This window comes from Neomonachus schauinslandi, chromosome 4 (assembly GCF_002201575.2).
Source record: "Neomonachus schauinslandi chromosome 4, ASM220157v2, whole genome shotgun sequence".
In the NCBI taxonomy this organism is placed as follows: domain Eukaryota; kingdom Metazoa; phylum Chordata; class Mammalia; order Carnivora; family Phocidae; genus Neomonachus; species Neomonachus schauinslandi.
Window position 1 is genome coordinate 129,281,596 of NC_058406.1, and position 24,128 is coordinate 129,305,723.

The window sequence follows — 24,128 nt, forward strand, 5'->3', positions numbered from 1 at the left end:
AATGTGACTGGATAGTCAAATTTAAGATTTATAAAGGTAAATCATAGAATAGATCTGAAACTAAGGCTTCTATGGCATTTAGGGCTCAAATGTATTATTGATAAGTTGGGTTAAGTCTACTTTTAAACTCTTCAATATATTAGAGTTGCTTCACAACTTCTGTTCATCAAAAAACACCAAAAAGAGGGGCACCTGGGTGGCTCAGTTGGTTGAACAACTGACTTAGGCTCAGGTCATAGTCTCAGGGTCCTGGGATCATGACCTGAGCTGAAGGCAGATGCTTAACCAACTGAGCCACCCAGGCGCCCCAAAATATATTTTTTAAAACTCCTAAAAAGTATTAAGACAATGTAAGTTAAAAATGGGCAAAAGAGATGAATAGATATTTAACAGAAGAAAAAATATGAAAAGAAGAAAAAATACGAAAAGATAATCTCATTAAGACTCAGAAAATGCATATTAAAGCCATAGTGAGATATTATTTCATACCCAACCACTTAGCAAAAATTAAGAAGTCTGACAGCCCTGATTGGTGAGGATGGAGAGTAACAAAAACTTATACACTGCTGGGGCGCCTGGCTGGCTCAATCAGGTGAGCATGCAATTCTTGATCTTGGGGCTGTGATTTCAAACCCCACACTGGGTGTAGAGACGACTAAAAAATAAACTTAAAAAAAAAAAAAACCCTTATACACTGATAGTAATATAAATTGGAAAACAATATGACAAAGCCAAAAACCAGTAGCCTACTCATAGGCATGTTTATACCTCTCGAAAACTGTTGCCCATATGCACTAGCTCACATGTACAAGAATATCCATAGCTGCATTATTTGAAATAGCAAAAATAAAACCCAAAAAACTGGAAATAACCTAAACAGTCACCAGTAAAAGAACAAATAAATTATGGCATGTTTATATAGTAGAGTGGCATATAACAATGAAAATGAATTAAGGGGTGGCTCAGTTGGTTAAGCGACTGCCTTCAGCTCAGGTCATGATCCCAGAGTCCTGGGATCAAGCCCCGCATCGGGCTCCTGGCTTAGTGGGGACCTGCTTCTCCCTCTGCCTGCTTGCCACTCCCCCTGCCTGTGCTTTCTCTCTCTCTCCCTCTCTCTCTAAAAATAAATAAAATCTTTAAAAGGAAAAGAAAATGAATTAAGGATAGCTAAATGCCTCAAAATGAGTGAATTTCAAAAAAAACTTTAAGAAAAGCAAGCACAGAAGAACATGGGATGATATAATTTATGTAAAGCCCACTAAAACCACAAAACACTGTTGAAATTAAATGAGATCTCAATAAATGGACACACATATATGTTCATGGATCAGAAGACTCAATATTCTTAAAATGTTAATTCTCTTCAAACTGATCTATCAAATTCATTGCAATCACAATCAAAATCCCACTAGGCTTTTTCTTGTAATAATCAATAAGCTAATGCTAAGATTCATGTAGAAATGCCAAGGACAGATAACCAAACAACTTTGAAAAAAAGAACAAAACTGGAGGACTCAGACTACCTGGTTTCAAGATTTATTCTAAAGCCATGGTAATCAAGACTGCGTGTGTAGCACTGGCAAAAAGAGATTAACGAAACACAGCAACACCCAGAAACACACCCATACATACACGGTCAAATGATTTTTGACAAAGGTGCAAAAAAGGGTAGTCTTTTCAACCACTGGTACTGGAACAACTGAATATTCATATGCAAAAAAAGGAAAACCTAACAACTTCATACCTTACACCATTACAAAAAATAACTCAAATGGTTAACAGACCTAAATGTAATATCTGTAACTATAAAACTTCCAGAAGAAAATATAGGTGAAATTTTTGTGCCTTGGTTAGGTGACAATTGCTTAGGTACAACCCTAAAATCATACTCCATAAAAATAATAAATTGGACTTTTTCAAAATTAGTAATTTCTGTTCTTTGAAAAGGGCAAGTCATAGGCTTGGTGAAAATATTTGCAAATCACATATCTGATAAAGAACTTGTAGGGACGCCTGGGTGGCTCGGTCGTTAAGCAACTGCCTTCGGCGCAAGTCATGATCCCAGGGTCCTGGGATCGAGCCCCGCATCGGGCTCCCTGCTCGGCGGAGAGTCTGCTTCTCCCTCTCCCACTCCCCCTGCTTGTGTTCCCTCTCTCGCTGTCAGAGTCTCTCTGTCAAATAAATAAATAAAATCTTTAAAAAAAAAAAAAAAAGAACTTGTATGGGGAGGGGAGGGGGAACTAGGTAAAGGGGATCAAGAGATAGAAACTTCCAGTTATAAAATAAGTAAGTCATAGGGACGTAACGTACAGCATAGGGAATGCAGTCAATGACAACTATGTATGGTGACAGATGGTAACTAGACTTAATGGGGATTTCATAATGTATAAAAGTATTGAAACACTATGATGTACACCTGAAACTAAGAGGATATTGCATGTCATTTATGCTTTAATTTAAAAAAAGGATTCTCATTGAAAAAAATAACGTGGGGCGCCTGGGTGGCTCAGTTGGTTAAGCGACTGCCTTCGGCTCAGGTCATGATCCTGGAGTCCCTGGATCGAGTCCCGCATCGGGCTCCCTGCTCGGCAGGGAGCCTGCTTCTCCCTCTGACCCTCCCCCCTCTCATGTGCTCTCTCTCTCTCTCATTCTGTCTCAAATAAATGAATAAAATCTTTAAAAAAAAAAAGAAAAGAAAAAAATAACGTGTATCCTAAGTATATGAAGACCTCTTAAAATTCAATAATAAATTTATTATTATTTGAATTTTATTATTTTATTATTTAAATTGCTTAATTTTTTAAATGGGAAAAGATCTGAAGAGCACTTCATCAGGCTTGATGTGCTACCAAACACATATAAATGCTCAATATCATTAGTTACTGGAGAAATGTGAATTAAAACCACAACGGGGTATCAATACACATGTATTTGTACAACTGAAATTTAAGACTATACTATGTATGAGAAAGGATGTGTAGCAACTAGAATTCTCACACATGGCTGATGAGAATGTAAAACAGTACATTCTTTTAAAAACAACTGGCCATCTCTTAAAATGTTGAATATATACCTACTAAATGACCAAGTCACTCACTCCCAAGCATTTACCACTCCCCCCCAAAAAAGGAAAGCTTATGCCATTAAGACGTATACACAAATGTTCATAGCAGCTTTATTTACAGCCCAAAATGAGAAACATCCAAAATATCCACCAAAGGATGAATGGATAAACAAAGGGTGGTGTAATTATACAACAAAAAAACTACTTGGCATTGAAACAGAACCAATAACTAATAAATGCAACAACATGAGTAAATGTCAAAATGATTTATGCTAAGTGAAAGAAGCCAGCCAAAAAAAAGGGTACTTTCTTGGGAATGGAGGATGGGGGCGGATTACAAAGGGGCACGAGGAACCTTTTGGGAGCAATGGATAGGTTCATTACCTTGATTATGGTCATGGTTTCACAGGTGTACACATAAATCAAAACATACCAAATCACAAGCTTTAAATATGTACACTTCATTATATGTCAATTATACCTCCACAAAGCTGTTTAAAAAGCTAATGAACCAAATGCCATTTTTTTCAGAAAAACATATAGTAAAATTATAAGGTAAGGAATTGCTACATATGAAACTAATGACTGTGATTCACTACATGAGGTGGTATCTGGACGTGACAGGAGAGGCATACACACAGCTTCAATGTCACTGAGAGATGTTCTCTATCCAAGTCGGGCAGGAGGTCTTACTGTTACTTAATATGCTTTTTAACATAAATACAAATACTATATAAACCATTTAGAAGACACTCTATTTTTAACATTATACGGGTAATGTTTATGAGGAAAGCTTTTTAAATCTTTTTAAAAAACTTACATATGGCTGTTTTAGTGCCTTCTAAAAGGTTTAAAAACAAAAAACCTTTGCAAATCTCTGTGCATATGAACTTTCTTCATATATTATCCCTAGAAGTAAAGCTTTTGTATTTATCAAATGGTCAGAACTTTATTTCCAGCTGTGAAAATTTCTTCTAAAACAGGTATTAGACACAAGGGTTATCACTATGTTACAGATGACGGATGTTACACTAAACTTATGTATAGAGTGAGCTCCTCCTGAGAACTGCTGGCTCTCAACCATATCTAGTTTGGTGCTGCAGGTCGGATCCTGCAGGATCTTTTAAATTTAGGATTTTGGACTCTATCCAAGGAGCAATGGGAAATCACTAAAAGATTTCAGGCAGAGGCATGACATGATCTGACTGATGTCTCTAAAAGATAACATTTTTTAAAAGATCAGTTAATGTCAAAAGTATTATAGGAAGGCCAATTAAAAATCTGCTATAACAGTTCAGGCAAGAGACGATTTTGAGTTGAACCAAAAGGGTGGCAGAGAGATGGAAATAAATGAACCAACTTAAAAAATATTTAAGTGATAGATTCAATAGGACTTGATGATTGGTTGGATATAATGGCTAAGAGAGAAGTTAAAAATGACTCCCAGGTTTTTGTTTCAGCAGTGGGATGGTGATGCCAGGCACTGTGGTAAGGAATACTGGGGGCGCCTGGGTGGCTCAGTCGTTAAGTGTCTGCCTTCAGCTCAGGTCATGATCCCAGAGTCCTGGGATCAAGTCCCACTTTGGGCTCCCCGCTCGGCGGGAAGCCTGCTTCTCCCTCTCCCACTCCCCCTGCTTGTGTTCCCTCTCTCGCTGTGTCTCTCTCTGTCAAATAAATAAATAAAATCTAAAAAAAAAAAAGGAATGCTGGAAGAGGAGGAGGTTATGATGAGTTTGATGTGCCTGTGAAATTACAAAGTGAAGATGTCCAATAAGCAGTGTAGAGCACAGAAGAGCATTTGGGAATCATCTATATAAATACTGAACTGAAGCCCTAAAAGTATGAAGAGCAGCCTAGGGGAGAGTAAGAGAAGAAAAAGACTGAAAACTTTAGTACTGTAATAGGTGGAACAAGAGGAGAGATAAGGAAAATGTTAACTTTTAATAAAATAATGCTTTCTACCTCTACTTACATACCAAAAAAATGAAAACTAAAGGAAGTAAAGTACTGATGAGAAAAGACTAATATAGACAATTAGTTACAAGTCTAAGATTGGAATATCAGTGAAAAGGTAAAGGGAAGCTTTTGAGTCTAGGGCTAGAAGTATGCCTAGTTCATGAAGGTATTCAAATAAAAATGTACTTCCAATGTACTCTATTCTTGTTTAATTTGCCTCTTTATAAAAATGTTCTTAAGTTCCACGGGGAACCTGGGTGGCTCAGTCAGTTAAGCGTCTGACTCTTGATTTTGGCTCAGGTCATGATCTCAGGGTTGTGAGACTGAACCCCGCATCCAGCTCCACACTGGGCATGGAGCCTGCTTAAGATTCTCTTTCCTCTCCCTCTGCCCGTCCTTCCCTCTTTAAAAAAAAGTTCTTAAGTTCCAAAACACTGTTGTTGATATGGATTCCAATGACAAAAAAAACAGATGCCAAAATCCAATTAGGTAATAATGGAGTCTGAGAACATTAAGAATGGCTGGTTTCTTCCCTTGATTGAAATTAACTACTAGCATCCTTGACAATTAAGTTATTCCTTGGATATCAAGTCTTATGTTATCTTTCCCAAACTAGTATAGAAGGTCTTTTAACAGTTGTGTCCAGAAAACTTTATCTCCAACATCGGAAATACATTCTCTGAAGTCTCATCTTATAGAAGAGAACTACATTAAAAAACAAAATATAAACCCAGAGACATCACTAGGGTAGTCTTACATTTTAACAAGGTAACTCTATAGAGTTAATCTTAAAATCCAAAAGGAGTTCACAATCAACCAGTTTCAAATGGACACTGGAATCAGACATGACTGGACCTAGAACCTGTTACGTGATCTTGGGTAAGTTTCTTAAACATCAAGGATCCCATTTGTAAAACAAGGTAACAGTTACATCACAGCATGATTAAGAAAATTAAAATAATGTGATGTTTCATTCTAAATAAAGTCAAGGCAAATCATCAACAGTTTATGCTCTGCTTCTACTGCATAATAAAGAACTGTAGAGCCTAGATGTATAAGACCTATAAGGAAGGATAAAAATTCTGAAAAACCAAGATATTATTTCAACCTACCCATTTATTGGCCCACCATACTTAAAAATTACCTAGATTCCAACTCATTGTATGCATGCTGCTTTCTCAAAATAACCCTACATTTCAGAAAATGTCTATAGGCTTTACTTTAACATAAGACAGACACGGTACAAATAATTCCAAGTGTGATGTATGTGAGGAAAAATGCAAGGGGCTAACCTAATCTGGGAGTGGGGGAGAACTAAGAAGGCTTCCCTAAAGAAGTCAAGTTCAAGCTGAGATATGAATGGTGGATAGGAAGAAAGTTCTGGAATAACATGCTTATATACTAGAAGTAGCAGCAAATAATTTTGAGAATTCAAAATGTTTATCCCCACTCTGGGGAATAACATTTAAACAATAATCTTGCTTTTAATGGCTAAAGTTAAAAGCAACAAGGTTATGTTTATATCCTACCATAAAAATGTATAGATCTTTTCTAGCCTAATGGCTCATTATTTGTAACTTACTAAGATTCGATTTAGTTTAATAAATTAGATGGAAATTACTGTGACCAGTTTTGTGCTGCCACTCTGATGCAGAGCACTGTTCTTCCATCATGGAAAAGCTACAGATTTTATATACAAAAATATTTAAGAAAAACAAAAAAAACAAAACAGACTCACTAATACAGAGAACAAACTGGTGTTTGGCAAAGGGGAGGGGGATGGGTGAAATAGGTGAATGGGATTAAGAGCTAAAAACTTCCAGTTACAAAATAAGTAAGTTAAAGGAATGAAAAGTATAGCATAGAAAATACAGTCAATAGTACTGTAATAACGAACAGTGACAGATGGTGACTACGTACTCAGTAATGTGTAGAACTGCTGAGTCAGTACATTGTACAACTGACACTAATATTTCATTGTATTTCTACTATACCTCAATAATAAAAAATTCTTAAAAAAATACTTAAGAAAACAGACCATGGATATATTCACATACATATAAGATGTGAACAGAGTTAGATATAAAATAACAATAGTTAATCTTTATTGAGCACTTATAATTTGTATTGTTGATATTTAATAATAATTACTAACACATTCTGTGTATATTTCAGTTAACACATAACAATCCCTATGAAGCAAGTTCAATTATTATTCCTACTTTCATATGCAAAGAAATAAAAGATTAGAAAAGTTAGGTAACTTGCTCAGGTCACAGGGGGTTCAGACTCAAAACTGAATCCAAACGTTATGTTCTTAAAGCCATATTCTATTCCCTAACCATGTGGGTAGAGCATATGAATGAAAGCCAGCCCTCAGAATCAACAGGACTCATGATAAGTGGATCTATTTGGCATTTATTTTTAGTCTACCTTATATACAATATAGAATGCTTTTCAGGGAACTCATAACCTACACGTTCTCAGTGAGATAATGATAGTATTCATTAAGAACATGTGTATGGGGTGTCTGGGTGGCTCAGTCAGTTAAGCTTCTGCCTTCAGCTCAGGTCATGATCCCAGTGTCCTGGGATCGAGCCACGCATCACACTGGGCTCCTCGCACAGTCGGGAGCCTGCTTCTCCCTCTCCCTCTGCCTCTGCCTGCCACTCCCCCTGCTTGTGCTCTCTCTCTCTGTCAAATAAATAAATAAAATCTTTATTAAAAAAAAATAAGAACACGTGTTTATATAGTTATTTATGTAAATATGTATACATGTATTTTTAAATAAAACAAAGGTGCAAAAGGCAGAAAATCTATAAAAATACTGTAGTTTTACCATTGTATAATCTAAACAAAAGAGGTTCATCAAAGATAAAACGTACAGTTGACCCCTGAACAACGCTGCAGGGAGGGGGAGGGGGGAGCACCAATACCCCACTCAGTCAAAAATCCATGTATAACTTCTTTTTGTTTTTTTTTGTTTTGATTCCCCCAAAACTTAACCACCAATAGCCTATGGTTGATCAGAAGCCTTACCAATAACCTAAAACAGTGAATTAACACATATTCTGTATGTTGTATGTATTATGTACTATATTCTTACACTAAAGTAGAAGAAAAATGTTACTAAGAAAATCACAAGAAAAAAAGAAAATCATAAGAAAAAGAAAATACATTTACCATATTGTATTTACAGAAAAAATCTGCATATAAATGGACTCATGCAGTTTAAACCCATGCTGTTCAAGGGTTAACCGAGCTTCAGTTTTGTAATCCTTGATTTGTAGAGCAGAACCAGAAGTCTGCTAACTAAGAGACACTGACTTGGCAACTGACATGCTGGCAACTGAAGGCTTTCTCTGTTAGCGAAACTCTAGCTCATGCAAGTCATACATACTGAGCACTCGCAGGCAGTGTCCTGTACTCAGGGCTGAATCATCTCACCCATTTTTTGGTTGTTGTTGTTGTTGTTAGTGTAAACAAAAAAAAATCTGCTCTAGTGAAAGAAAGAGTTACAACATCTTGAAAAAGTGTGTGCTCTGTTTTCTTCTTTGGCAAGGTATACATCCTAAAAGAATAGAAACAAAATACTACCACTTACCTCACGGGGCTGCTATGAGGATTAAATGTGATAAAGCACATGAAGTGCTGGGACACACAGTGCTTTCTATGTATGAGCCGCTGCTATCACCCGCATTGGTATTAGTCATATGAGTATTACTCTGCAACCTACCACCATTTCATGATATCCCAAGAAGGTACTCTATCGCGGCCTAGTGTGCAGAAAGAACACGGCACTGGAAATCAGAGTAGTTCAAGGTGCTCCACAGCCCAGGTGAATAAAAGCGAGCAAATTCTTTGAACACGTTTCATAAAACCTTACTTGTAAGAAGAGGTGACATCATCTACCTTACACAGTCCTGATGAGAATGACACTAAAGGGGATCATGAATGAGAAAGTATCTTTTAAACCATAGAAAACTGTAAATATGGAAGGTATGATTATCTGATGAACAAATGCAGGTGTCCAGTGTCTAAAAGCAAAACAGAACTGTTACTAACTCACAGTCCAGGGCCAACCGTGACTCTGGGGCGACATGTAACGCATAGGTGTAGGTGCCTGCCCCACGGAAAAACTTTTACCTACAGTCACTCTAATATTTATATAGCAAAACTGACCAGTGTTCACAAGCACACACTTACCTTTACTATTGTTTTAGGGCGTTTTTTAAAAAATAATTTTGGCTTTTCAACCACAGGAAGAGGCGGAAGTTTCTTAAGCTCCTGTAGGACAGTGGTGGCAGCACGCTTCTTGGAGAGCTTTTTGCTATTTCCCTCTCCTTCTGCAGAGAACTCTCCCACTGACACCCGAGTAACAAAGCTTTTCATATGTGGTGGTCCACTTTCTTTAATAACCTATTAAATATAAGTAAAATATTTAACATAGGCACTTACGAAATGTTCTCAACCCATGAGTCTTTTTTAAATGTTCACGTCATAATCAAAATTGAAATTATAAAGAATTATGCCAAAATTATAGATTTCTTTAATAAAGTTATATAGATATTATACAGGGACATTCATTTATGATACTTATGATGCTTAATGAACTGAAGTCAAAAGAACAAAAAACCAAATAAATACATTCAATTCATAGTCAAAATTTGTGTTTTACTAGCTTAAGATAGGCAATTCTAATTATGGTGACCCAGTTTCTTATGGAACAGAAAATTAAGAATATAAAACATACCATATTGGATTAGGTGCAGAGACCATCCATAACAATAATTTGTATATAAATGTGTACATCTCTAATTTCTTCTCTGTAATAAGTTACTGAAGTACAAGACTACTTCTTCCTGGGGTTCTCTAGCCCATAAAGCATCCTTCATGTGGAAGCCTCTCAAAAATAACTTATGGGTGAAAATAACCTATTTTTGATGGAGGCCTCAAAGGCTGTTTTATAGAAAGGAATGTTTACTTTCTGCAACATGATCTTAAATAGGTAAGTAGACATACCATAAAAAATACCTATCTTTCTAAAGTAACGGATTATGAATCTGTCAGCCATGAATGTTCCTAAACCCTGTATTAATGTGTTCTTTAAACTATGCCAGCTTTTGGAGGAAAAATGCCTTCTAAAACCCAAAGGCTCACAACTTCAGTCTCCTTCAAAATTCTGACCTATAAAAGATACTCTATTTAGTTAAATGGTTTACCGTTAACTTTATATTAAAATTCTGTCTCCTAATATTAGATACCAATTAGGAAAAGAAAAGGAAAACAACAAAGTATCTCAATAATTCAACATTATTGGGGATAAGAAACTTACGATGAGCATACTTTCCATGTAATTTAGGTTTACTAATTGAAACACCAAAACTGTTTAACTACTTTGATGGATATCCTCTTCAATTAAAAAGAAGAAGTATGTACTTAACTGACTTAACAGAGAATACTAAATATCTGACCTTTTATTGCTCACATTAGATCATCATTATGAAAACCAAATATTCTATACTATAATATATTGATGCTTCCAAGGACTTCTAAGACTTATAAAATTGTTCCTATTCATTGTAGCCTTTAAAAGGCCCATGTTCCAATATTTTTTTTAGTATATGCAATTACTTGAGATAGCTTTTCTGTATTTCCCCTATCATTTCTTGCTGGGACCATCAGGCCCTCAAGTACTTTGCATCCCTGCCTTCCTCATTTTGCTGCTTTTAATCTGCCATAGGGTGAGAGATCAGATAACCCAACTGAGAATTGTGTCTAAGGAGATACGTCCTTGGTTGAGGTCAGTTGATCTTGCCAGTAAATAAAATGTGGGAGCTTTCTAGTTGGTGAACATCCATAGTTTGAAGGATATTCCATAACTGTGTCAGCTTATTTCCTGGGTTTTGCCTATTTTCTAGATATCTGAGTTACAAAATTAGTGATCTCTTAATGAAGGAGGTATTATAATAATTTAAAATTTTTCCCTTTTAAATTTCACATTTTATAAACATTTTGTGACATGTTTATCTGGTTGTAGAGAGCTGCTTAATTACTTCTTAGTGATTTATTAGTAAAAGTTAAATTTAAACCTATTTTGATTCCACAAATTTAGAAGAATTTAGTAGTAATATATACATGTCACTTTTAACTTGAATACTTTGAATTTAATCCCATTAAAAACACCAAACCTTACTACAAATTATCTTATACTCACAAAACGTTATGATCAAAATGAAAACATCTTATATACGAATTATTTAATACAGAAAAGCCGAAGAAACCAGCAGAAATCTGTGACACTGCAGTAAGTTCTATTCCCAGGGCCTGTATGAGTTCATGATGGAGAACCTGAGCATAAGGAAGCACGTTAACTCTTCCAGGATACTAGTACACTGGTTCATTAGCTTGTTTATTTTAAATAGTGAGGAGCAGGGGGGAGAGAAAGGGAAGATCACTACTGAGCACATACCTCAAAACTGACAGGCATATTTCGCTTCAGAGCAATTTCAAACACTAAGCTGATCTCAGATTTATTCGCATCCTTGTCATCATCCATTTCTTTTCCTGATTCGCCGTTCTAAATCACAAAAAATAGGATGACGATGAGTCTTCACTTTGTAACAAACTGTATATATATTCTACAATCAAGAGGGCCTATTTAAAATACAGTAAGAAACAAGAAACCAGAGACTGTATCTTGTGGATTCCTATATAACCACAGGAGTTGTGGGCTTTGCTGCGAGGCATTTTGTGATTTAATTTGTATGGTGTTTTTTTTTTTGCTCAAAGTGGAAGAATAAATGCTGAGTGTGGAAATCTTTTACTCAACCATATACTAATTTGCGTTTATTCTATGTCCCCAGACTCAATTCTCTTTAGAGATGTCTATCCCCCACCTACCCCCCCCCCACACACACACCCACTTTCCCTGATATTCTAATATGCTGTTTAATCTTCTGTAAAGACTAAACTATAGAAAGCTTATAAGATGCAAGTCAGGGTTCTGGAGCTATATCTCTGGCTTTGGCACCAATTTAGTTATTCACTTCTTTAACACATACTTCTGAAGAGATTCATATATGTTGAACACAGGGTATTAGAGATCAAAAGATCAAGAGACAAAAGATCAAAAGATCAAGAGATCAAGTATTCCTACTGCCAAGAAACTTATGACTTCGTGTGAAAACAGATAAGCAAACAGATAAGAATCATAATGAAAGTGTACAAGGAGAAAAATACCTAAGTCAGCCATTAACTAAGATGAATCTCAGACAGGGAGGACAAGAGGTTTGAGAGCACGGGAAATGTAGGAGTTGGACAGAACAGTTTGCAGTAACTAAGTGGAGAACTCAGTAAGGAGGTGACTTATAAGACATGTCAGCCAGAGATACTATTTTGAAATCAACAGAGAAGGCAGCCGAAGCCATGGGAAATGGGTGCAATTACTCAAGATCAGCCGATATCCTGGTCTATAAAATAAAGTAGGACTGAAAAAAGTCCATGAAAATCTCTTCCACTTTCAATTCCTTGATTCTAAATGAACACAATGTAATCTCTGTTCAATAAACACAGCATTAAATGAAAGGTAAATGAATGCTCTTTCTCATCCTTGCTCACATCCTCAAGTCCTGTGCTGCCTGAGAAGAAAACTCCATAGGTGAACCAAAGTCCTCAAAGGTAAGGTCATCCTAGCAGGAACACATGAGTCTAGTACAGTAGACAGGTGATCTGAGAAGCAAATCATAGCAGGTCACCACTCTAATATTCTTTCCTATCAGAAGAGATTATCTCTTTTATTTATAGAAATGCATTTATTTGTCTTGTCAATAATCTCACTGGGGAACTATAAGGAAGAGACTGTCACAGGTAGCAGTAACATACCTGAGGTGATTTTTCTGGAATAGGTTCATTCTGCAGTGCTTGAAGGGCTTTCATTGCAGCATTGTGTCTAGCAGCTTGTCGAGTCTTTCCTTCCCCAAAAAATTCATTATTTCCTACAGTCAGCTGAACATAAAAGATCTTGGGCATTGGGCAATGATACCTAAAATAAAAAAATTAAAAATATTAATGGTAGTCCAATACAACCATTCTGTAATCATGAGTAACATTTGTTTTCTTGAAAATGATAGCAACTATATAATGTACTATACTCTCTTATTCACCCCAATCTAGTATTAACCTCACGAATGTATTTATAAACAATAAAATATGAGTCAATATAGCTACAAATCTATTTCTCCATGAAAAGCATATTATAGAAAACATGACCCCAATCAAGTATTAACTTCACGAATGTATTTATAAACAATAAAATATGAGTCAATACAACTATAGATCTATTTCTCCGTGAAAAGCATATTATAGAAAAAATATTAAAATATAATATGGTAAAAATTATTCAATTATATCACAGAAAACTGTTAGTAAGAAGTTTTCAGTCAGATTTTGACAGATGTGAGCCAAATGGTCTGGTGCTGAAGGGAGCCACAACAGATGCAGGAGACAGGCAAGCCCATTTAGGGGACAGCATGCAGAGGACGGTGACTTCAGCAGAAAACAGTTATGACTAGACATGGGGGAGGCAGAGAGATGGAGCTACTACTCCATTCCAAAGGAATAAGTACTTTGCCAAGTAATAAGATCAGACTGAACATAAGAAAGAATGGGGAGGTAAGCCAATTCTTGAGCAGATAAGCAATATTATAATAAAATATACTTAAAGAGAAAATTTTTAGCAGGTTTGTGTTTAACTACTGAAGCAAGGAGTCACAATTAGGAAATAGTGATGCAAATATGAGGGGATAACAGGGTTGAATGAAGAACAAACTAGAAGAAATGAAGAAGAAATAATTAAGAGGATATGCAATGAAATTGATTAATTCAACAATTATTTATGGAGGATATTCTTTATGAAGAGGGAATATGACAATGAACAAAAACACATTGTACTGGGCAAGACAGATAATAAGGTAATATGCAGAACATCTAGTATGTTAGAGATCTAAGTTAAAGAGAAAAAGGAAAGGTCAGACATGTCAGGGAGGTGGGTTTTAGACAGGGTGACCAGGGAGGGTCTCACTGAAAAGATGACAATTGTGTAAAGACCTAAAATAAGTGAGGGAGAAAGCCACCCGGATATCTGGAACAGTGCACTTGAGGCAGAGAAAAATAGCAAGTGCAAAGGCCCTGGGGCAGCAGTGTGCCAAGCATGTTCAAGTGATTCAGAAGATGCCTATCTGGCTATAGTGGAGGGATACGGAAAGAAAAGTTAAGAAATGAAGTAGCCAGATTCCATACGGCCTTACCTAGAAATTATTGTAAGGATTTGACTTTTATCCTTAGTGAAATGGCCAGCCACTAGAAGGTTTGGAAGAGAGCGACATATCTGACTTGCATTTTGGAAGATCACCTGACTATTATGTTGAGAACAGACTGTAGGCAAATGATAATGGAAGCAAGGAGATCTATCAAGAGACTACTACAAAAATACAGGAGAAAAGCAACAGGGGCCTGAACTAAGGTGGCAGCAATGCAAGTAATGAGAAGCAGCTGGATTCTGAATGAATTTCAAAAGTAGAGCTGATAGGGGGTGTCTGGGTGGCTCAGTCAATTGAGCATCCGACTCTTCATTTCAACTCAGGTCATGATCTCAGGGTCATGGGATTGAGCCCTGCGCTGGGCTCTGTGCTCAGCAGGGAGTCTGAGATTCTCTCACTCCCTCTCCCTCTGTCCCTGCCTGCTCTGGTGCACATGCACTCTCTCTCTCAATAAATAAAATCTTTAAACAAACAAACAAAAAAATACTAATAATAAGTAGAGCTGATAGGGTTTACCCAAGGATTAGTTATGGAACATGAAAGAGGAGTCAAGGATGATTCCAAGGTTTCTGAGCTGAACAAGTGGAAGACAGAGTACCCATACAGTGAATTGGTGAAGACTGCATGCAGAAGGATTTATTTGTTGGGCATGTGTATCAGCAGCTCTCGTTTGGAAATGTTAAATTATTCAGCCTGTTTAGACATCCAAGTGGAGATGTCAAGTGAATAGTCAGATTTCTGAGTCTGGACTCCAGGAAAGAGGTCCAAAGTAAATACAAAATTTGGGAATCATATATATATATATATATATATAGTATATATACCATATATAAATACCATATATATATATGGTATTTAAAGCCACAAGACAGGGGTGCTTGGGTGGCTCAGTAGGTTAAGCGTCTGCCTTTGGCTTGGGTCATGATCCCAGGGTCCCAAGATCAAGTCCCTCATCAGGCTCCTTGCAGTGGGGAGTCTGCTTCTCCCTGTGCACCGCCCCCCCCATGCTTGTTCTCGCTCTCTCTCTCTCTCAAAAATAAATGAAATCTTTAAAGCCACAAGACAGTGAGAACTCTGTGGGAAGGAGTAACAGGAGAAAAACCAGGCAAGCACAGTGTCCTTCCTGAAAGCCAAATGGGAAAAAAAATCTACCTTGGAGGAGAGAGGGGTCAACTATGTCAAATTATACTCACAGGTCAAGGAAAATGATGACCAAGAACTAAGACCACTGAATTGGGCAATTTAACAAAACTGAAAAGGAATGATTTTGATGCAATGGTGGATATACAATGTAATGCCAAAAATTAAGTTAAAATAATGCCAGTGCTGAAAAATGTCTGTTCCAAGCAAAGAGAAGTCCAATTGAAGTCCTACTGAGTTCTGGATCATTACTGAACAGCCAAAGAGCAGTGTTCCATATTCCCTGAGATAAACTGGACAGAGCCCATTGTGTAAGAATTCACCAGGCAGATGGGAGTAATCAGGGAAGGTTTACAGAAGGTAAAGGACTAGAAAGGTACACCAGCACTGAAGATACAGATTTGGGAGGCAGTAATTGAAACCATGTGAGTGGATAAGCACCTGGAAAGGGTAAGTGTAAAGGAACCAAAAAAGAGCCTAAGGCTGGGATCTGATTGAGGCCCGTGATCAAAAGACAGGGGAAATAATAGACGGCAGTGAAGGAGATGAAAGAGGGTCAGAGTTAGAAAAGAGATTACCGCACAATGTCAGGGAAATCAACAGTGTCAAACATCGTGGAGAAATCCAGAGTATGAAAAAAAAGAAACAGTTGCTGTTTTAAATTCTTAGAGTCAATTTTCTTGGCCCACAGTTTTCTATTACTTTAAGATAAAGCATTTTAAGCAATTTTAAGCAATATGTGTTTTCATTATGTCATAGGTTCTCATTTTTAATTGGCAAATATAAAAAAGTTAAAGGAAGAAAAAACCACTTATGCTAAACGACTTTTAATATGCAAAGACTAAAAAGCATTAAAAACCACAATCTGTTTTGCTCTTTGATTACAATAAGTAGTACACTGAGGTGCACAATTTCCTACTGCACTCCTGATGTGCACTTTCCTATTATTTTAGATCCCCTTTAATGCAGATATCCTAACAGACCAATACATTAAATGCAGGTTATCTTCATATTGTATACCACAAAATTCAGTATTCCACCTACACAGAACTCCGTGCATATTTTTAACTCGTTCCACTATAAAACTTTAAAACAGACAACCTGAAATCAGAAATTTACTCCTGTACTAAGATCTTATATGGCAAGCTTTCACCATAGAGCAAATGTTTACAATTAATTATACACTTCTGAAAACAGAGGTCCACAACTGGAATGCTAACAGACCTTTAACTACAGGAGAGGCAGTGGGCGCCACCGTAATCGCTAAGGCCTGCTGACAATTACAAAACTCATTTCGGTTTGCCACAGAGACAAACAAAATTTCTGTTCATTATGACTTTACTGGAATATGATGTCATAACACATAACCATACTGAAACAATCTGATTTTCTGACCAAAATATTAATTACACACTAAAGAGCCCTTGGGGCCTCTTCCTTTTTTGGCCATCAAACACGGCTCTATATATGTATATGTGGATACATATGTATATGTGCATTATACTGTACAACTATCAGAGGAAAAATTAGGTTTGTTGTCTTTTAAGAGAAAAAGTAAACTATTCTAGCACTAACAACAGGAAATACCAAGACCAAATGCCTGACTTGTTTCGATATCATTTCATTCCATCCTCTAACTTAACAATGGTTCTTAATATTCTACCCCATGTGGTTTGATCACCTTATATATCATATCTCCTCATATCACCACAACAATTAAGATTAGCCAGAGTTGGGGCGCCTGGGTGGCTCAGTTGGTTAAGCGACTGCCTTCAGCTCAGGTCATGATCCCAGAGTCCCGGGATCGAGTCCCACATCGGGCTCCCTGCTCGGCAGGGAGTCTGCTTCTCCCTCTGCCCCTCCTCCCTCTCATGCTCTCTGTCTCTCATTCTCTCTCTCGCAAATAAATAAAATCTTAAAAAAAAAAAAAAGATTAGCCAGAGTACCCTCAATAATGGCACCCAGACTCAATTATAGGAGAGGTGATGCAGAAAGTCTCTTTGTATGTTAGGTCCTGGTCTCTAAATATTTGTTTCCTTTGCTAAAGAAACACTCAAAGTTTATTAACTTTGAAGGTTGATGTGTTCTAAAGAGAAGTTCTTTTCTGTAATTTATTTCAAACATTAAGCTCATTTTTGGTAAAGTACTTTTTTTTTTATGTTATGTTCATCCCCATACATTACATCATTAGTTTTTGACGTAGAGTTCCATGATTCATTGTTTGCGTGTAACACCCAGTGCTCCATGCAGAACGTGCCCTCTTTAATACCCATCACCGGGCTAACCCATCCCCCACCCCCTCCCCTCTAGAACCCTCAGTTTGTTTCTCAGAGTCCACAGTCTCTCATGGTTCACCTCCCCCTCTGATTTACCCCCCTTCATTCTTCCCCTCCTGCTATCTTCTTCTTCTTCTTTTTTTTAACATATATTGTTTGTTTCAGAGGTACAGGTCTGTGATTCAACAGTCTTACACAATTCATAGCGCTCACCAGAGCACATACCCTCCCCAATGTCTATCACCCAGCCACCCCATCCCTCCCACCCCCCACCACTCTAGCAACCCTGTTTGTTTCCTGAGATTAGGAAAAAGTACTTTTAACAAGTGATATACATATTTCTAAAAATTAGCAGATATTGACCTAATCTTACATTGCTATTCTTGAATGATTTTTCTCAATGAGAATTTTGTGGTCAATGTTTACATTCCCATAGTGATTACTGTTAAAAGATGGGCCATGAAAACTAATCCATCCAGGCTATTAGAGTTTCGGGTTCAAGGGCTTCTACCCACAGCCTCCAAAATGTATTTTGCGAAGTGCGATACCATCATCAGAACTATTCTCAGTGCTTGTTAAAAATGTACATTCCTGTGCTCCACCCCTGATCTGCTGAATCAGGCTCTGGGGACAGAACAAGAACCTTCACTCTAATAAGATTCCCTGGGGAGTCTTTCATACTAAAAGTCTGAGAACCACTGCTCCGTGGTATCACTATAGCCCACAGTACAGCTTATGTGATTTGAGATGACTTCAAGCTCCACATAAGCAAGGGACCACATACATTCCTAGAGCACCATGGTTAGGTTTCCTAGCTCTCTCTCATTTAACCTCACAGTAGCCAGGAGAGACAGATGTCTCCATGGTCACCGTGAGAGGTAACAAATGTCCCCAACATAATGGTGAGGAGTCAAACTGAAGTCTATCTAACTTCAGAGTTCAGGAAGCTCTTAAGTCGTTTCCTTTATCCTCTTCTATTTTTGTGTTTCCATTTGTTTTTTGTTTTTTTTTTAAGGATTTTATTTATTTATTTGAGAGAGAGAGAATGAGACAGAGAGCATGAGAGGGAGGAGGGGCAGAGGGAGAAGCAGACCCCCTGCTGAGCAGGGAGCCCGATGCGGGACTCGATCCTGGGACTCCAGGATCATGACCTGAGCCGAAGGTAGTTGCTTAACCAACTGAGCCACCCAGGCGCCCCCAGTGTTTCCATTTGTTTATTAAATGGGCTACGTCCCTGGTAGGCTAGAGAACCTAATCCAAGAGTTCTTTCTAAACCGAAGGTCCACTGATAGACTTCAGAGGCTTTTACTTAATAGCTGCTGAAACAAAGAGAACTCTATAATGAAATCCTATGTTTTTATGGTATGTCAAGTCAAGCAGGATCAAAAAAGAGACACAAGTGAGTAACTTACCAAGGGTGAAAAGTCAGAATAATGGGCATCGTGTGTCACACTGCTAATAGTCTAAATTTTATAAAGGCTGCTTGTAAGGCCTTGTCCCCTCCCATGCCTCTTTGCCTTCTGTCCACTGGAAGTCTTACAAAGATAAACAAATAAAATTTCAAATAAAATAAAATAAAATAAAATCTTCACTTTCTTTAGATCCCCAAAAAAGTCTTTAGATTTGGCCTATCTTCAAGACATCACAAGTCAACACAGCAAAAAAGAAAAGATGTATATTTGGTTCCTTTGAATTAACACTTGACATTCCTTATACAGTCTTGCTTTGATTTTTGAGTCAAGGGAAGATTTTACATTCTTATACAAGGATTCTTATAAGAATATACATAGTCTTATACTTCTACTTGATTGTCGGTTGTAACAAGTTTCCATACCATCTATCCTTGCCATCCACCCTAAAGTTACTTCATTAATGCCCTCTTTGTAGCCTCCTTTTGTATAAGTCTGAACAATGAACAAGTAAAAGCCACGTTTCCTCCCTACCATCTGGTGACTGCCTTATTCTCTAACATCTCCACTTTCCTAAGTATCATTTTTACAAGGTGAGAAAGACATATTCCAAATAACATGAGAACTTTTAAAAACTGAAAAACAATTGCCTCATTTTATTTGATAGCATTATTCATAAATCTCAACCCAGCTTAAGCATTCATATCTCCTCTACAGGTTTATGTCCTAAAATATATGAACAAATTATCTTCTCATCTAATAAGGAGAGACTTTGGATTTCTGTGTTTATTTCTAACATTGACTGAAAACAGAAATGTCACTTAATCTTTCTATCTCAGTTTACTTATCTGTAAAATATTTGCAGAATCTATGTTTAAAGACCTCTCAAGGCCAAAACTTAGAATTCAAATGACATGTTGGTTATTTTGACTCTCTGTACACATTTTGGCACTGCTAAGCATTCTTTTTACTTGCTATAGAAAAATAATAGGTTTTATCATAAAGCTATAAAATAGTCCTTGGCACACTTTCAAGCTTGTATGTATATAAAATGTCTAGATAGGAGAGGGTTCTTTCTCTGCACATCTATAAATTTTGGAAATATATCTTTTATGGGATCTAAATGTTAAGTCTTAAGGAATTTCAAAAATTAGGACCTATTAAAAAAGATTCACAGGGCAGCTGAAAATAAGCTTTAAAGAGGGTAAGGATAGTCTATTCTATTTGTAGAATTATTATAATTGTGTTTAAAATGTCCAGGGGAAAATACAAAAAGATATGTACTAGAAACTAGGATAGGATGCTTTGAAGTGACAGAATTATAAATGATGATCTCTTTCGTAATTTCAAATTTTTAAAAATAATGGTTGTACTGGAGTGGAGTATAAAGAAAGAGGGAGGGAGGGAGGGAGGGAGGGAGAGAGATAGAGAGAGAGAGAGAGAGAGAGAGAGAGAGAGAGAGAGAAAGAAAGAAAGAAAGAAAGAAAGAAAGAAAGAAAGAAAGAAAGAAAGAAACTGAAATAAGTCTAGTCCCCATTCAAATAATGGTACATCTGTGTTCCAAATGTAAATTTGATAAATTAGTAGAATGGCCTGTGGAACACAGAATATAATCCCCAAAAGTAAATAATCTGTACTATTGTCACTGACACTAGTACCACGATAAGACTATGGAAAGCACAGCATGCTATCAAAGAGCCCGTGTTTTTTATTTATTTTTTTATTTTTTTATTTTTTAAAGATTTTATTTATTTATTTGAGAGAGAGAGAATGAGAGAGAGCACATGAGAGCGGGGAGGGTCAGAGGGAGAAGCAGACTCCCTGCTCCATCATCAACATCAGCATTATGATGATTACAACGAAAACATACAAAGCACTCACTATGTGTCAAGCACTCTTCCAAGCACTGTGTACACTAATCTCAGTCACCATAACAAGCCCAACTCCATTTTACACATAAGGAAATGAGAAAGAGGTATTTAACTTGCCCAAGGCCACCCCTCCTTGAGCTAACATTTAAACCCAAGCAGTCTCACCCCAGAGCTCATGATCTTAACCTCTACAGTATGCTGTCTGTGGATGAAGTAGATAAATGAGCACCATAAACTGCAGAAGTACTAACTATAAACTATGGAAAGGTCACGCCAGGCTTGGCATTTAAGGCAATTTAAGTCAAACTAGACATAAGAAACCAATGGTCACAGGCGCCTGGATGGCTCAGTCGGTTAAGTTTCTGCCTTTGGCTCAGGTCATGATCCCGGGATCTCGGGATCGAGTCCCACATTGGGCTCCCTGCTCAGCGGGGTGTATGCTTCTCCTTCTGCCCTTCACCTCACTCGTGCTCTCTCTCTCAAATAAATAAATAAAAAATATTAAAAAAAAAAATAAGAAACCAATGGTCACATTGATTACCAAAGAGAATTCTTGGGGGCACTGTAAGTCCAGGAGACCATGCTGGCTACAGTCTTACTCCTCTCTCTCATTCTTTGTCTCCTCTCTTAACCTTTCTGAAGCCTGTGCCTAAATGTCGATGTTCCGTTACGGAATTGCAGACCAAAAGCACAATGACATACAACTTCACACCCAGTAGGATGGCCATAGTCAGGCAGCCACTGTGGAAAACAGTCTGGCAGTTCCTTAAAACATTAAACAGAATTACCATTTGACCCAGCAGTCCCATTCCTATATATATATATAAACCAAAGAGAAATTTTAAAAAGGCACTGAGGAGTGCCTGGGTGGCTCAGTGGGTTAAGCGTCTGACTCTTGATTTCAGCTCAGGTCATGATCTCAGGGTCCTGAGATCAGGCCCCACATCAGGCTCTACGCTGAGCATGGAGCCTGCTTGAGATTCTCTCTCTCTCCCCCCATGCGCCTCCCTTCCCTGGCTTTCTCTCTCTCAAAACAACAACAACAACAACAAAACAAAACAAAAAAACCCCAACCAAAAAAAAAAAATTTTTTTTAAAAAGGCACTAAAATGAAAATGTATACACAAATGTTCACAGCATTACCCATAATAGACAAAAAGTGGAAATAAACCAAAGGTCCTAAAATGGAGTACTGTGTAACCATACATAGCAATGAAGTACTGATACCTGGTACAATGTGGATGAACTTGGAAAACATTATGCTAAGTGAAAGCCAGACATAAAAGGCTACATATTGTATAATTCCATTTAGATGAAATGTCCAGAATAGGCAAATCCACAGAGACAAAAGTAGATTAGTGGTTGCCAGGGGCTGGGAAGAGAGAAAATGGAGAATAACTGTTAATGGTATGAGGTTTCTTTTAGGGGTGATGAAATGTTCTGGAATTAGATAGTGGTGATCATTGTACAACAATATGAATGTAGTAATTCACGGCATACAGAATTGTACACTTTAAAATAGTAAAAATCGTAAATTTTATGTTATTGTGAATTTGGCCTCAATAAAAAAAAGTGCTGATCCTCCCTAGGGTTCAATCTTCTCCTGGACAAAACAGTCTTCCTAGGTGATCTCACATATTCCTATTTACATTTTTGGCAAACTCCCAGAAATCAGTCTATCCAGTGGGGGCAGGGCAGGGGCAAGGGAACAAGAAGCATCCCTCCCTTTTGCACTCTTGGAAATTAATGAGCTGGTCTTCTTCTGCCCTTGTTTGAGTGCCAGGGGGTATGTGAATTAAATTAATTCAATGAATATTTATTAAGGGACTAATTCATGCCATGGACTATTTTAGTCCCTTGGGATGGTGGACTGCCCTCAGGACACAATCAATCAATGAATAAAAGAGTTTCAACTGGTAAGATGGGTTAGAAGAAAAGTAAAGCAGAGTAAGAGAACAGAGTAAGAAGAGATCCTTTAGGAAGTGATGTTTGAATAAAGAGGTGAATGGAGTGAGAATTCCAGGCATAGAGGGAAAAAAAATGTTCCAAGCATATGCGACAGCAAGTGCCAAGGCCCTGCAGAGATAGCATACAGCCATTTTTTAAAAACAGCAAGTGTTCTTGTATCTGGAAAGCAGTGAGTCAAGAGGTGAGTGGTAGGAAACTAGGTCTGAGAAGTAGCCGGGCAGCAGATCAGAATTCAATTCCATGTGTGGTTGAAGCCATGAGAGGGTTTTAATCAGGGCAGTGACACGGTCTGACATATTAAATAAGTTTCTCACTGCTGTTTGCCCAAAGAGGCAAGAAGAGAGCAGTTGGCAGGCCACCACATAGTTGAGGTAACTCATCTCTGAACACAGGAGGCTGAACTGCCTAGGAGAATATGGTAGGACTGCAGAAAGCCCACTTAAAGACTACAGGCACTGCGGCGCCTGGGTGGCTCAGTCGTTAAGTGTCTGCCTTTGGCTCAGGTCATGATCCCGGGGTCCTGGAATCGAGCCCCGTATCGGGCTCCGCATCGGGCTCCCTGCTCAGCGGGAGGCCTGCTTCTCCCTCTCCCACTCCCCCTGCTTGTGTTCCTGCTCTCACTGTGTCTCTCTCTGTCAAATAAATAAATAAAATCTTTAAAAAAAAAAAAAAAGACTACAGGCACTATTTCAAGATGGGCCCAGTCAGCACAGTTATATCTTTCTGTAGCTTCCTGGGTACAAGTGCAGAGTCAGAGGACTTGAACTTAACCAGTTAGTTTTAACAAGCACTGTTCAAGCTGGGAGGAACTAGAGAACACAGGAATTAAGTGAAAAGAGACCAGTGAGAAATGAGTGAGAAACTCCAGTGAAACGCAGCCCCTTGGACTCTGCAGTAGTAAAGGCTGCAACCACCCTGGAGGTTCTGCTCAATGTTTTCCTGAAGCACAGGTAACAGAGGATACCCGCTATTTCCTGCCGTCCCCCTAGGTGGATGGCATGTAGCAGAGCCAGCAAGACATGCCTCCCGGTGGTGGCTGACAAGCACAGCAGTTTTGAAAGTGCTTCTACTTGGTAACTGTACAGAAGGGTTCTTGGCAGGGCAACCTGGTGGGGGGGCTCTCC

The 24,128-nt window shown here is 37.8% G+C and overlaps 1 protein-coding gene across 2 annotated transcripts in view; it reads right to left on the reverse strand.

Annotated features, from left to right (window-relative positions):
* The window catches only part of STAU2 (staufen double-stranded RNA binding protein 2), a 321,925-nt gene that overhangs the window by 190,439 nt on the left and 107,358 nt on the right, over positions 1-24,128 (reverse strand). For both annotated transcript variants that reach the window (XM_044914642.1, XM_021688639.2), the window contains exons 4-6: positions 12,905-13,064; positions 11,493-11,600; positions 9,227-9,439 (exon numbers count right to left, since the gene is read on the reverse strand). In XM_044914642.1, the coding sequence (XP_044770577.1) occupies positions 9,227-9,439; positions 11,493-11,600; positions 12,905-13,064 (481 nt within the window). The remainder of the gene's footprint in view (positions 1-9,226; positions 9,440-11,492; positions 11,601-12,904; positions 13,065-24,128) is intronic.